This window comes from Carassius carassius, chromosome 5 (genome assembly GCF_963082965.1).
Source record: "Carassius carassius chromosome 5, fCarCar2.1, whole genome shotgun sequence".
In the NCBI taxonomy this organism is placed as follows: domain Eukaryota; kingdom Metazoa; phylum Chordata; class Actinopteri; order Cypriniformes; family Cyprinidae; genus Carassius; species Carassius carassius.
The window spans coordinates 2,577,122-2,594,058 of NC_081759.1; the positions used below are offsets into that span (position 1 = coordinate 2,577,122).

Genomic DNA, 16,937 nt, shown 5'->3' on the forward strand with positions numbered 1-16,937 from the left:
TTGTAAATGACTGGAAAATATATTAAAGTCAAGCATGAGATGAAATTGGCATTTGCAAGCCATTTTTATTTCTGAAATGTAAAGCATTTCCAATTTGAAATTTGAGGAAAAACAGAACAGTGAAATTGATTTTATTAATCAGATATAAACTGAATTGTAAAAAGTACTGGTGATCAGAGGGGAAAGTCCTTACAATAACATGCACTGTTGAATCAAGATCAGGAACATATTTTAAGAATAGTTAATAGAAAATTTACTCCATTTACATTACTTCCAGAATGTAGATGAGTTTGTTTTTCATCAGATTTGGAGAAAAATGCAGCATTTCATCACTTGCTCACCAACGAATCCTCTACAGTGAATGGGTGCCGTCAGAATTATATTTTTCTTCAATGAAAACATTGTCTCATCTCAATCAGGGGATAAATACGCACATTATCGCTTAAATGTGAAAACATTACAAAACAGTTCTATAAACAAAAAAATGTGTACTGTTTGGCCTAATTCATCCTTCTGACGGCACCCATTTATTGTAGAGGATCCACTGGTGAACAGTGATGGAATGCTAACTTTGTTCCAATGAAGAAACGTATACACCTACAAATTTCAGCACATTTTCATTTTGTGATGAACTTAATAAAGAGGTTTTAAGATAATATAGAAGTGTCCAACAGATAATGAGAGCTTCTGTGGCTTTCTGTCTATGTTTACTGTAAGCAGATGACCATGACTTCCAGTAATGGGCATAAAAGAGAGAACAACACGCTGACTGTTCAGCACGACAGGTCATTTCAAGGTCATACTCTGAATACCACGTGCTGGGTCACATCAACGTATGAAGTTATTAGTAAGTTTATGTATAAAGCATAACGTTGTGCAAACCACCTTAGCCACCTTAAAATGAAAATTGCATTTTGGTGCACAAATATACCAACTACAGGTGCATCTCAATAAATTACAAATGTCGTGGGAAAAGTTCCTTTATTTAACATTTTGTTAAATGTGAGCCAAAATCATCACAATTAAAAGAACCAAAGACTTAAACTACTTCAGTCTGTGTGCACTGAATTTATTTAATACACGAGTTTCACAATTTGTGAAGCTGAAGTACTGAAATAAATGAACTTTTCCACGACATTCTAATTTATTGAGATGCACCTGTACATGTCCAAGAACTGCAAGAACATGAGAACATTCTCTCCAAGAAATGCTTAGACAAGCCTAAAACAACAGCACCTAGAAATCAAACCCAGAGTACCTGATATGAGCTTTTAATATGCGCTTGCCTCCATCTTCACCCAATTTGAGTTAAATCAGAAGAGCAGCTGTAAATGACTAAGCTGAGGAATATGAGACATAGTTTCCATAGTTTTCCCTGATTACTGATATCCCTGTAACAGAGGGTTTGGAATCAATTTATTGTTGAGTCTCCAGACTAACTGAGAATCTGTGAGGTAATGAGAACCGTACGTCTGTGATCTCTCTGAGATAGACAGATAGAGTTCAAAGCACAAACAATGGAGTTCAATGTGCATTAGAGTGAGAGAACGTGGGAAAACACTGACAAATACCTCAAATAAAAACCAAACAAAATAACTAACCTGAATTGTATGTTTCATATTTAAACACTGAGAATATTTGTTCCAAGCAAGATATCATATTGAAAAATATATAAAATATATCATTATGTTTTAGAAACTCTGTAAAATGATCAAAATTGCCATTATATATTTTTTTATAATCAAGAGCTCAAAGACAGAATCAGAAATCTAAAGGCTGAGAAAACAGTGCTTGTAGCTTTCCACACATTTCATGAAACAACAGAATTAAGTACAAGCATCTGGCCCCACGAAACATGAACAGAATACATTTCTATATTCTTACGTAAACTGCTGCATTTAATTGAATGTGACATTTCGCATCAGAACGTTTTAATGCATGATTTAAGTTCAATGTGTTTATGAAATGATGACTCAGTATCTCCGTATGTTCAAATGTCCAGATGAGATACATTGTATGTATGAATATAGACATAAGTCGATTTCAAGCTTTTATGAATCTTTAAAAAAAGAATAAGACCTACCATAATACATTGAAAAATCATATATATACACACAAAAGTTTTGTGAGTGTTTTTTCAAAGAAATTAATACTTGTATTCAGCTAGAAATACTTGTAGAAAGATTTGTAGAAGGATATGATGTATTTACAGAATCTACCAGCAGATGCAAACAGGACAGCAGTAACCAGACAAACCCTGTTCTCTCACTCAGGCAGATGTTAAAGAGATCATTCTTCCAGACTGAGCGAGAGCAGACAGATGAAGACTCACCCAGGTAAGGGATGCAGGGCACCATCTTGAGGGAGCGGATGTACTCTCTCATCCTGGCACAGTTCTCCTCTTTAGAGATCAGATAGTCCAGCTTCTCAAACGTGGCCTTGTCCTTCCGGCTGATCAGCTGAAGGAAAACAGGAAGTTGCAGCACTGATCAGAAGCTGTTTTACTTGAAGTTTCCATGTTTATTTCAATTTTACTTGCCATTTCGGTTTAATTATCTGTGCAATTTAATAGCAATTTCTGAGTGGAAATAGAAAAGTAAATCCGACACCCGACACAATGGGTTTCTCACACTTTCAGTGCTATGACACACAATTGAATAAGATCCAACAAACCATCCTCTCACAGATTTCTGACAGTGAAACTCAAACAGATGAAGAAGCATTCAATTCTCTTTGGATGATTCAGAAGACAAGTCTTCAGTTTCAAGTAAGCTTTGAGTTTTAAGTTCCATAAGCTCTCATGCAATTAATATTTTATGTTTGGCAAGCTACAATAAAAGATTTTTGATTTTTACCAGACACTTCACTGTTTTTCAAGGCCTTGATTTTTGGCAAATTGCTTGGAAACCAATGGAGGCCAATTTGACCCCTAACACAATCGATGTAAGCAAAATTCGGACAGCATTTCCAAAAACACTGCACGCACATTCATGAACCTTAATAAGAAAGTCACAAAATTAAAGAAGAAATAAATGGTTAAAACAGCGTTTCAATGCACAGCTGGTGGATCATAAAGAGGGACTAGTGTTGGGTGATATGTTCATTTTTCAAATCGTCATATCATCAGCCTGTGAGATCGACGATACACGATATTATCGTGCACGGGTGGAGCAAGAGAGAGACTCTTTCTTCTTGTCATATCATAACTATTTGGTGTTTTAAACCGCACAGGTGCCCGAGAGAGAGCCTATGGAAAACAAATACTTACAAACATACTGATAAACTAACGTAAAATTTAAAAATACTGTAATTAAAACAGCTAGTTCATATATAGTCGGACACAACTGTCATATCGCGCATCCTGTGACGCCGCATCTGCGCAGGGAAGTTATCAGATTAAATGTTCTGCAAAATCAGTCAACGGTGAAAACCAGTAGATTTCATCTAAAGTCCAACAGTTTACCACTAATATTGGACATTAGCGAAGACGTTAAATATAAAGTATCTAAAACAGGTAAGTTGATATATTTGGAGTAAAGTTGAATTGAACTGCTGCATCAGTCATACAGCACTCCGGACCGCGCGCCTCATGACGAGCTTGATGCACGCCACAGAAACAAGATGCACTCTAACATAACTGTGACATTAAACTCAGTTAATGAGGGCTCGTTTAAAATATTGCACATACACAGGCCATTCAGATAACTTGTTAAAGTGCAATGAGATACCTTATATCTGCAGACGATGTACGTCTGTTTGTGGATGGAGACATCACCGGCTACAGGTTCTAATCCTCATTTGCGTGTGTGTGTGTGTGTGTGTGTGTGTGTGTGTGTGTGTGTGTGAAATGTGGTGTGCTTAAGTGAAATAGCTGGGCAGTTTGATAGCCGAATTACAATAGGCCATCTAATAAAATAAAAATAATTATAATTAACAGGCATTAATAGGAGAATGAGCCTAATATCGTCTTGACTATCGACAGAGACATCTGCTTATGTTGATATCTCTGACTATCGTCGATACGCGATTCTATCGTCTATTGGCACAACCCTAAGAGGGACCTTCTCAACACGATAAGTAAATGCAAACAAACGGTTTCTAGCAGCCCGTCCCGAGTGAATGAACAGCCTGTGGAGGGAAACCATCAGACCAATTGTTTTCTGATGCTTATTTTAGGCCTCACAGCTGTTAGCAGTCATGCCCTGGGTTTGACCTACGTTAAACACTCTGAAAACACACATGCATATCATTTCTGGAGGTTAAAGCCCTTAAGATCTGTAACATAGTCAATCATTTGTAAGCTAAAGCTGGGTCAAACTGTCCTGAAGATGAAGCTAATATTTGGTAACCATCTTGGTTCAGAACTAAACTCCATGCAGGCATGTGAACGCAAACATGTCTCTTTTGGACTGTTTGGTGATGACAAATTAAATGACAGAAAAAAAAATTCTCCACTGTGCAAGTGCTATAACATCTAAAAAGAAACCGAAAACCAAACTATTGCAAAACATCTAAACATTTGGGCTTGCTTTTCCCGATAGGTTTATTAGTTTATACTGTACCTCTGGCCACCCAGCTTGTTTCAAAATACAACCAACAACTCCAAAGCCATATGGTGCAAAACTCAGGAGACACTCGCGCCTCCATACATGTGCCTCATTAATAATGACTCCGGCTGGTCACGCCATAAGATCATGGAAGCTGCGATCTCATTGGTTTACGAGGCTCAAGGGAACAATGCTAAAGGCTTGTAGATTTGCAGTGGTAAATACCTCATGATGGGAAGAAATAGACACATTTCAAATTCCCCTGACTACTACAGAAAACTGTGGGCAAACCACAGACCTGTGGAGCACTTGGGCTCAAGACACTGACAAGGAAACATCAAGACAAGTCAAGGCACTCAAACCGCTGAACAAATATATAGATTTGAAAAAAAAAAAAAGCACTAACATACATGTTATTGGCAAAAGGTATACAATTTAAGTATACAGTTCAAAAGTAGTTTTTGAAAGAAGTCTCATATGCTCAGCAAGATTATTTAATGATGCTGTATTTTCAGCGTCATTACTTCAGTCTTCACATGATCTTCAGAAATCATTCTAATATGATGATTTCCCCTTCAAGAAACATTTCTGATTATTATCAGTGTTGACAACAGTTGTGGAAGTTTTTGTGGAAACATCTGGATTTCAGGATTCTTTGATGAACTTAAAGAATGATGAATAAAAACGTAAAGATAAAAAGAACAGCGTTTATTTGAAACCGAAATCTTTTGTGACAAATGTCTGTACTGTCACTTTTGATTAATTTAATGCATTCTTGCTATATAACAAATGAATAAATCTTACTGTTTGGCTGTTTATTTGTTTATTTATTTAATTTAGTTATTTAGCTAGTTTACATACATAGAAATAAAGTGTATCAAAAATATCTTCTAAAAGAATATCCCAATCCCAATTCTACCCCTTAGCCCTTCCCCTTTCCCCTACCCCTCTGTTTCGCGCGTTCACGTGAAGGGGTAGGGGTGTCTCAAATCTCTTTTGGTTGGAGGGGAAGGGGTAAGGGGAAGGGCCAGATAGCCCTTCAAACGAAGATTTTTCGGGACCACACTTCAAACGAAGGGGTATGAATTATCACGGCAACATGGCTGCCACAGCAAACAAAAAGACACATAAATGTAAGCTTTTTTAGCATAAATAAAGATTTTAACGAAAAGTAATCATTTGTTTTATGTTACATTCAATTGTGAGTTCATATTAACGGTCATGTTACTCAAAGAAATGTTTGCAAAAAATCGCTAATATTTGCTAACGCCATATCATTACAGACTGCATGATAGTGCCACAGCACATGTCTGATCAGGGCGATAACTGCCGTAGACATATCCCCCCAATAATTAGAAATCATAAACCACTTTCCAATATTACCTATTTGAGAGAGAGAGAGAGAGAGAGAGAGAGAGAGAGAGAGAGAGAGAGAAAGAGAAATGGAAGTTGCATGTATTCGCTTCTGTGCGTTTATCTTTTTAGAGTGAGTTTACTTAAAAACAGTGATTGTATCCTCTTGTTGCTGGAAAATATAATGTAGTGATTCAGTATTTAAACTGTATTTAATGAAAGTCGTGGGGCAGCGTTGACAAGTTTATTTTCTCCTGGATGTGTGAGCTGCGCGATTTCTGATATGTGTGTGTGTCAGTAAGCAGCTCATTAATACAGAACGATAATTAAAGGCTCTAATGCACACCAGCACACCAGTATATGTGTGTATTGTAAGAGCTAGACGACGAACGCTGATGACGTGTGACCTCATGGTAGTGGTGTCCCAATCCTTAGGGGAATATCTTCTCCCCTACCCCTTGACATTCTGTTTTAAGGGACAAGGGGAAGGGGTAGGCGGTTGGGTAGGGGAAGGGGAAGGGGTATAAAATAGAATTGGGATTGGGCCTAAGTATTCAAAGTTTACTTTTTAAAGTTTACAGTTCATGCATTCTCTAGGAATCAAACCCATGACATGCTATGATTAGCTACAGGAATGCACCTCAACATTTTCAGAAGAAACCATTAATACATTTGTTCCAATTACTAACCTTTAGTATGAACAATAGGAATAGGTATGACTGTCCAAATGCCACTAAGTGTAAGAAAATAAAGTCTTCACTTGGTAGGTGGAAATGTCGATTACATGGATATTCTGTAAAAGGCGCACAGCGGGATTGGTGAAAAAAAACACTGCACAAGAGGAAATTTCCTTCAGTTCATGTTCAGACAGCGCAGACAGCCTGCTAATACATCACTCCACAAAGACATGACCCTTCCCAACAAGCAAGCAGACAAATATCCTTTTAGTGGCTGCATAGGAACATTTTTATGATGGGATTTCAGACTAAGCTAGATGGACGTCAGAAAGCAAAGCTAAAGAAAACTGAGGACGGATACTATAAAGACATACAGTAACTCAACTCACCCAGCATGGAAACTTAAGAGTGAGCCGATAAAATGGAATATGGAATGGGATACAAGGAATGGGATATGAAATCGGGAAAGTCAGCATCTTGGTGTTATAGTTGGCAGTGGGATAAGAAGTTTCGGAAGACACTGTGTCATGTTTCATGTTTGTGGTGAGCAGATTTGATTGAGATGGAAAATGTGATGGATGAATGAGGTGGGAAGAGATGGTGCATGATTTCCTCTGAGAATACAGATGGATTGCAATGAAAGAGGAAGCACTGTATAGGAAACACAAGCACACACGCGCACACACACACACACCCACACACACACACACACACACACACACTAGGCCTCGCTGCTTGGAATCATCAGATATTGCAATAACAATAAACAATATGACTTAAAATATTGAGCTATTATTATATGTAAACTAGGGCTGCTCGATTATGACAAAAATCATAATCACGATTATCTTGGTAAATATTGTAATCGCGATTATTTAACACGATTATGAGGTGCCATATGACCAAAACTTTATATGAGTGATTTATTTAAAGAAAGTGATACATATCAAATATGTATTTTCTGTAAATACGGTTGCTATGACATCTACATTGTAGAGACCAGCAGAATTTCAAACAAACAAAAAGACCACAAAATTATTGAAAATTATTGAAAATAATTAAACTGTCAGTAAAATAAAATGCAATAAAATGCAAAAAGGGGGTGGAATGGGGCGCAATAATCGTTTTATCTCGATTGTTTAATCGCAAATAATCGCATTGTTATGGAAAAAACTAATAATGCATTCAAAAGTAGTGTATTGTGCACTTTTTTCATTTAAAAGTAGGCCTACTGCTATATGAACAAATGTGTAATAACATTTGGTTTGCATCACTTTAAACAAATAAGGTGCTTTTTACAGCAGTGTTCCTTTTAAATAGTAGCAGTTTAAAATATTTATTGTAGCTTAAATCTCACCTTATAACATTAATCTAATTAAATTAAATATAAAACAAGCCATTTATCAATGTATATATTTTATAGTTTGTTACAGAAAAACTAGTTATGCTCAGAATCCAGAGTCTCGATCATCGTGTTAACTTGCCCAGCCCTAATATATATATGACATTTTCAGCATCATTACATATACAGTTAATATAGTTGCAATTATAGTGTAAAAAATTAAATTAATGCATTGTGATAATATTATACATTTTTTATTTTATTTTACAAGTTATAAAAGTAATTTGTCTCCTTCACCATCAAACGTGTGCATTCAATTCACAGCACATTCAGAGATGATCTAATCTCTGCATGATAAACTTTAAAAAAAAAAAAAAAAAAGTTTCTTCATCTTTCTTCTGCAATTTTCTTTTTCATGAGTTTTCAGGCTGAAATATAACTTGGAAAATTTTTTGACAGGCTTCGTGAGATTTAGGCACATTCTTTGACCGTGTCCAAACATCAGGATATTAAAAGCAATGACTTATAAAAATTTGCATGCGTTTTTATTTAACAGGCTAGAACAAATGGTTTATGTCATTACATGCCTCACAGACGCCTCCTACCACTGTAATCATTAACGTTTAACGCAGAGAAGAACTGAAACAAAGAATCCTGGCAGAAAGGCCTTTATTCCACCATCACACATGAAAGCGGACACGCCAGCGAGACGATCAGTGGAAACACTGTCAGATGGATTAACAGCCAGTGTAACGTCTCAATGCTACAAACCAGGCTTCTGAAATCAAGCTTTGATCGTCTGTCAATTAAAAAGCCAGAGTGCTTTCAGGTCCAAGAAAACATCGCTCCAATTATAAGATCAGTTCCGAGCTTTCTGCTTGAAACCAGGCTTGTGCAAAATTCAGAGCTGAAGAATTAGTTCCACTACAATTACCGTACAGTGTGGATTTGAATTGATCTGGTCACAACATTCAGGACCGGATTTGAAATTGAAATTAGAATGATGGGAAGTGGAATTTAAAGGAATTGAATGTTTAAATCTGATGCTGATGTTGAGACTATGGCCATGTACAGTACACACTCGAAAGTTCCAACCGCATTTAAATACTTCAGAGAATCTCTTTTATTATCACTTTTTTTATGACTTGAGAAAGTTTCTAAGGCAGTGTGTTGACTACGTCCGATCATATTTATTTTTTAACATGCGAAAATGTCAGACGAGAAATTCAGACTGCAAAGACCTGAACTCTCGCACTTTTAGCACCTGCTATTTTTTTACAGCAACCAAAGACTAAATATGTTTGGAGATTTTAACTAAACCACCGTCCACAGAGCCATCATATTTTGTTAATGTTTGGAAGACTACTGCACAGAGCGCACTCTTGAAGGGTTGCCATGTCCACTTATTATAAGTGATGCTTATTACGTGTCTCTGGGTTTGTTGTTTGGGCTTGGCTCCTAAAGCAAATAACATTATGGAGTTAATAAAACAGGCAAGTTATGGTAACACAGCTTATCTCCAAAATAACACATTTGGATTTGAGTTTATTATGGGATTGCTCTTATGATGTATTTTCTAGTAAGATTTGGCAGCACTAATGAGTCCAAATGAACCATGTGATTTCTTCAGTGCACATACAGAAAAGACACAACTCTGATACATATTTAAAATACGTCATTGACAACTACTTGTTCAGTTTGACTCCAGTCTGGCTACACTACATAGAATTTCTGTAAATGTAATTGTCGCTACCTGAATTTTTCAGCACTCAATTCGGTTGTAGAATGTGGCCTTTGTGTGGTCGTAGAAAGAGTATAAGTGTGGAAAAGTCTGAACACCTGACATCTGCCTGACAGGAAGTCCAGAGTCCAGCTGCTCAGGGAGCAGTTCAGGACAACAGCCTGGAGTTGTGTGTCAAACTATGGAGCTGAATACTGAGCCGTTGTCCACAAACAAACCGCATTCTCACAGATGTGTCCAGCTGAGAGAGACTGACATCATCATGATGACATTGATTTTAAATCATTCGTCTGTTTCTCTTTGCATATGTTTCCATTCAGAACTGAATTGAGAAAGCTTTTTAAATTACAGTTCAATTACCTATCTATCGATCTATCTGCTACAGACTTCCATAAGAAGAAAAATTAAAATAATAATAATAAAAAATAATAATAATTATATATATATGTATATAAGTAATAATTTATTCCGGGCCGTTTAATTATTAGAAAAATAATGCATGCGGAGTGGCCATTGCATTATTTTTCTAATAATTCAACGGCCCGGAGTCAATTATTCCGATTATACTATGGTTACCACACCTCAAGACATCGATCAGATGATATATTTCAAGGGATTCGTCTGGTTTTTGTACTTGAATCGCTATTGTGAGTAGGACTATTTCTTCTGCATCTCATCCAGTGCCTCTTTTGCTAGATCCAAAGAGAGAGAGAGAGAGAGAGAGAGAGAGAGAGAGAGAGAGAGAGGGAGAGAGAGCTTGTGTGAATTAGGCTAATGTTACCTCTTTGCATCTCTAAACAGCGCCGTCTCCTCGCTAGTGGGAAATGTCATGTGTAGCCTTAAAGTTGCAACACTATATAGGCTAACTGATCAAATCGTCAGGGCAGCGCTGACAACACCTTTTTGTGCAAACTGCGTGACTGTTATTACAGTTTAACTATGCGAAGTGATATGGAACTGTAATGCAGTCAGGAGAGCTGCTGGGAACTACGTTCACCGTGCGTTTCCCTGAAAATAATTGCACACCTCAGATAAATCACAGGAAAATGAAAAGAAACGTCAAAAGTCCTGCTTCTTTGCGGTTTCGCTGCGCAGTTTCATCGCCGTTTTGTCACACTTTTAGATGCACTGCACTACATGGCAGCACTAAATACAGTTAAACGCTATGAACATATCTCTGATTGCAACTATGTCCCTTTTGAGGAAAGTCTGTTAACTCCGTGGTCATTTAATTTAGAAAACGAGACTTATTCTGCCATGCTGCGTGTTGCACTTTCTCTCATTCATTGTAGTGTGAGTGCACCATCTTGTCATTCTGCAGTCTCTGACACAACACCACACACAAATATTGCAGTGCATGTTGCTCTACCAACAAAAGCAGCTTTGAAGATCATCAACCTGTCTGCCAGGAAATCAGTGGAGAATATGGGATGAAGCATACATTGATCAAAACCCAAGACAAATCAACTACAATCATGAGACCGTCTGTATCTGCAAGTGAGATTTTCTTGCATGCAAAGATAAATAAATAAAATGAATGTCCTCAGAACTCTAACTTTCCCCATCAATGAAGCCAGAAATGCAGCTAACAGAGTTTCTTTCGGTAAAGGTCAGAGCTCACTGAAATCACAGTTTTGGAAAACATTCTTGTTAGCGGTGGTTCTGGGCTTTAAGCTGTTGAAAGCGGATATATACCATGTTTCAGCTGGTTTCAGCATGCCTAACATCGAATATCAGCCAGTATTAGCTCAATCTATGATTCATGTCCATTTTCTCAGTGCCAGCTGCTGAAAAGCTCTCGAACGACAGGCTAACCCTACCGGAGAACACTGGGTAATATTTCTTCTGCGTTTGACATTACTTTTTTAAACAACAGCAGGGACTGAAATAACCCTTTTGCAACAAAGCCGCTGAAAATGCTTGTGTTCTGTGCTATAAAGAGCAGGAAAATGTGTGCATGACTTGGCAAAAGCATCTGGAGGTCTCTGGCTGAGAGAGCAGGTGCAAGGAAAGACGCATCGGTTACTGGAAACTCGGGGATAAAACAAGTGCTACTGGTCCCTCAGGACTAATTAGACATGGACTGCTTTCAATACAGAACAGTCAAATCACATCCAGCTCATACCTGCAGATGGGCCGTAAAGTGGTTTAGCTAACCATGTAATACTTTCCTGTTTTCTTCAGTAATGCTTGCCAAAATTCACCATTCACCATTGTGGATGGCTGAGGTATCATTCATGTAGCACACATGGTGTGTGACGAGTTACAAGCCAGTTTAATACGAGCCGTTAGTGTTCAAATCAAGACGTGATATTGAGCTAAAAAGCTAATGTAGGGCTGCCAGTCAGGGTTATTATTGTTAACTATTTCTAAAACGATTATAAAAATATGAAATAAACTGAACTGAAATAGCAATACATTTAATCTAAATACTAATATTTAATGAACATGTATAATATCTATTAAAACTTCTTTTTTTTTTACCAGAGCACAAAAAAATGACAAAATAATTGAACTAAAATTGAAATTAAAAAATAAAGGTTAATCCAAAATATTAATAAAAACTACAATAGTATACACAAAATACTAAAATAACACTGCTGTCAATTGTTTCAAATGGAATTGGTATTAACTGCACAAAAGAAATCAACACAATGTGCTGATTTGATGCGTAAAAATGGTTCTTTATATTTTTTGTGGAAACTGCGATACATTGTATTTTTCAGATTCTTTGATGAATCTAAAGTTCAAACAAACAACATTTATTTGAAATAGAAACTATTTTGTTACATTATAAATGACTTAAATGTCATATTTGATCAACTTAACGCATCCTTGCTGAATAAAAGTGTTAATTTCTTTCTCATAAAAAAAAAAAAAAAAAAACTTTTGAACAGTGGTGCACTTCATGAATTGCATATGATAAATCCTGACATAAAGTCAAGTTGTTCTGTAGTCTTCTGATGTACTTTAGGGCCACTCTACATGAGCTGTAATATTAACCAAACTGAGGAGAAGTAAATGATCATTTTCATTCTTGGGTGAAATTTCCCTGCAAATGTGGACAGATTAATTACTTTTCCTTGGAAGCCTGTTGCATCACACCTATAGTGAGATCATAGTGCAAGCACGAGCAGCAACTTCAGTGAAGCAAGCCTTTGCACATTATAATATTATCTACTGTATATGGAATCACAATAATTCAAGAAGTCATTTTCTGTTGCTGTTCCCTTGACATCAAATTTTATGTGCAATCCCTTGCATATTATATATAAATCTGGGCTTCATATTATAACAGATATGTTCGTATTTCTTAAGCTGTACATAAACGAATCCCTCCCATCCACGTCACCTCGACCAAAGCCAAACCTCCGGCGCCACGGACCTTCTCGACGGCTGTGGAACTGCTTTTAAAGGACAGAGTGTCCCTGGTGCTCCTCTAAGGGTGGACGGACAGGGCCATAAACCTGCCTGCATAGTTGATCTTGGCATCATCCACAGCCAACACAGAGAAATAAATCTGCAGCTAAAGAAATCATTAACGGAAAAGCAAAAACACTGCATTCTGAAGAGTCACTGAGTTTAAGACGCATTATTGATCAGACCAATGCATCCACATCGGGCCAAAACCCAGTGAGCAGAGGGTTCTTTTAAAAACACAGGTAGTGTAACGGTATATCTTGTGGCTAAATTTTAAGGCAATAACATATGGAAGCCTAGCTGCGACTTTTTATATGAGAAAAAAAAATCAGAACTGCAAGATATAAACTCAGAATTCTGACTTATTTCTTGCAATACCAAGTTTATATCTTGCAATTCAGAAAAATAAAAAGCTTAAATTGTGAGGGAAAAAAAACTGAACTGAAATAATTTGTTTTATACAGTTGCAGAAACAAGCTTCCATAATATGTAGAAAACTTCTGTAAAATATCACATCATATAAAGTAAAGCAATCATAAAATATAAAAATATAAAAAATAAAAGAAGGCATATGGAGTGAAAGAAATGTTGATTATAAGTATACTATAATTACATGATTGTAAATATATTATGCAATTAAATAAATAAATTCACCTTTTTTATTTTACTTTAATAATCATACTTCAATAATCCTTATTTCATTTATTATGTATTTATTATTAATGTACTGGAGTAATAGCTGCTGAAAATTAAGCTTTGCAACATAGGAACAAATTAGATTTTAAAATATATTTACATATAAAATAATTATTTTGAATTGTAATATTTCACAATATTACTGGTTTTTCTGTTTTATTAAGAAATAAATGATCAAAAAAGAGAAACATTTAAAAATCTCAAATGACCCTAAACAACTGAATTCTGTTCATAAAGATAAAGATTTCTAAAGCGTTTTAAACTTTAATTTTTTTCAAAATTTTAATCAATCAAAACTTGCTTTTAGTACAAAGTTTTTATTTTATTTATTTATTTATTGATTTGAACTGCCCTTCCTTAAATTCAAATGCAAATTTTGAATTCTGCTTCCTGTTAGTTAGCTCAAATTCAAAATCAGAAACAGAACTGGAATTTAAAATGCATTCTAAATTCAGTTCTGAATGGCGCACAAACCTGAGGGCCACTTAAAAAGGCTTTAATTTCAGTTAAGTTGGGACGCTGCTAAGGCAGTACTCAGTGAGGTTTTAAAACACAGCCATCGAGCGGTGACCAAATTCAAGCGGAAAATACATTTCTAGTTCTAGGTCATACTGTCCATTGGATGAAAGTGCAGGAAATTATTCATCTGCTGCTTTAATGATGAACACATCCTAAGAGCATCATTTCTTTCCATATTACAAACATCTGTTAATTGTTAGGGGAAGTGGTCATCTGGAATCAGACATGAAGTGCAAGAGGATCCAACGGCAAAAAACACGCACCCAGACATTCAGTCCTCAAGCTCACAAGCTCCTCCATGCTTCCAGACTCAAAGAAAAGCACTGGATGTCACTGGCGTGATACAGCAATCCGGCTTTAAACAGTCATTTCTTGAAGCAGTGGCAAAAATCATTTTCAATGTTTTCCAGTTCTATATTGGAGTAAAAAGTTAAATGGTGAAGCCCTTCTGTTTTCATGATCATCCTGATCAATAGTGGCAGAAAGAACGGCATGATCAGACGTCCGTCACTAAACTTGTCATTATCAAGCACTCAAATTTCCAAACCAGAGACTCACTAAGCACAACATGTGAGAAATAAACTGGTTTCGGCAAGTTTTTTTACTGACCAGCTGGAAACTGCAACATAATGCATGACTTCATATTCAAAAACACAGGTCAAAAGCACCCAAAACTAATTGACTGTCATTTTAAATCTTTACAAATCTTTGCCACTAAGTTCTTAATCATTTAAAATATAGTTACATTTAATATGACCACTTTTATTTTATACATTTTAGAAAGTACAGGTCATTATACGTATGTTGTTTCATTTTTACATAAATGGTGTATGCGGATGAACATTGATTTACAAATATCTTGACATTTTATTTTGATTAGAAGCTATTTTAAATATTCAAGTAGGCACATTATTTTAATTTAATGTGTATAAAATCACTTTCGTAAATTTAATTTGATGCAGACACCAAAATGGGACGTTTTGACTATGACCCAAAATGATTTAAAGCAATACTGTGCAGAAATGATGGTCTGACAATCCCGGTTTTAATCTGATGCAAGAGGATAAAATCCAAGAAATACTAATGTACAGTCAAACTGTGTCAGTCCATCCTACTTTTGCGTGATACGTTACTGAGCTGTTGTATCAAACTGATGTAGTTTACACTATTGTTCAAAAGTAGCCTAAATGTTACTTTTATTCAGCAAGGATGCACTGAATTGATCATAAGTGAATATATATAGCTGATTTTACTCTATTTTTATTTGACCAAATCAATGCAGCTTTGGTGAGAATAAAAGACTTTCAAAAACAAAAAATTCATACCAACCCTAAACTTTTGAAGTATAGTGCATTTCAAACAGTGGTTTCGGATCGTTTACGGATTTCATCCCAGTTCCTACATAACTTTGATTCATCCAAAAGTTTATTTTGGGATCATCACTAATTAGGACTAATGTTTTCTGCAATCGACACTTATTGAAAGCCATACAGTATACAGTAGGATGAGAAAAGTGTTATTTTTGGATTCCACGTTTCTTTCCGCAACGTTAAGATTTTAAAGAGCAACTTTCCATTTTAAATGACGGACGCTTGTGTTAAAAACCTTCAGTTTCAAAGTGAGCAGGGAAAAATAATTACAGGACTAAGTGGGCAAAGTGGGGAAAGTGTAATTATCGTGATGTATGAGCAACACATTTGTATAATTCAGACATTATGATTAAACAGCCAAAGGGTTGAGGTCTGTGACGAGTCTGGCTTTATTTCGCTTTACTCTGGGGAGAAAGCCATTCCCAAAAGTGAGCTGAAAGTGAACAGAGAACGGTTTCTTGAGGAGAGTCTGATTCATTGAATAAAGTAAATAAGAAAACAGTGTCTCTTAGGGTGCAGGTTTGGATTTTGTCATTCAGACAGCTTGCCAATAACTGTTGAGTGTGTTTCTTACCGCCCAGGTCTTGCTGAGTCTAAAGATGGGAGCGCTTTGCAATCCCGACACCACAGACACCATAGAATGAAGGTTATTCAGCTCTAGAAGTTTCTGCAGACATAGAGAGCAAGTGATGAATTGATATACAGTTCAGAAAACTCAATGCACAAACCACAAAGGGTTTTAAAAGCTAAGTTAAGTCAAATTATTTTTTTATAACTGTGACACAACATTCCCGCTACAGAAACAAAGTGGACTTGACCCGTTATGTCAGTTTGTTTCTGAAGTAACTGTAACTTAAGAATGACTAGATGCTTGTATAGCAAAGCAACACAAAAATACAGAAGAAAATAATTGTTTGCATTCATATGGCAACTGCTTCGATTCATCATGTTTTGCCATTAAGCCTATGTAACGAGAATTTCTTCATAAAGTTTAAATTCGTTAGCAATTTGTGAAAATGCTGAAAAATGCACTTTTAGCGAAGCAGACATGTACTACTGTCTGTTTGTTAGGTTAGATGATGTCACAGCTACCGCCCACACTCAAATCTCCCATTACTGCTCTCCTATTGGACGTCGTCCACTAAAAGACAGTGACCTTCAGGAAGATTCGGACCTGCTTTCATCATTACTCCCACAATGAAGACCCAACAAACTCTAGAATGATGGAAAACTGCTTTGTGCTCCCTTCAGCAAATGATGACTACAATCTGA

At 36.3% G+C, this 16,937-nt stretch overlaps 1 protein-coding gene across 4 annotated transcripts in view; it reads right to left on the minus strand.

The window, feature by feature from the left end:
• The window catches only part of LOC132140610 (ras-specific guanine nucleotide-releasing factor RalGPS1-like), a 134,402-nt gene that overhangs the window by 73,683 nt on the left and 43,782 nt on the right, over positions 1-16,937 (minus strand). For all 4 annotated transcript variants that reach the window (XM_059549430.1, XM_059549426.1, XM_059549428.1 and 1 more), the window contains exons 7-8: positions 16,240-16,332; positions 2,333-2,459 (exon numbers count right to left, since the gene is read on the minus strand). In XM_059549430.1, the coding sequence (XP_059405413.1) occupies positions 2,333-2,459; positions 16,240-16,332 (220 nt within the window). The remainder of the gene's footprint in view (positions 1-2,332; positions 2,460-16,239; positions 16,333-16,937) is intronic.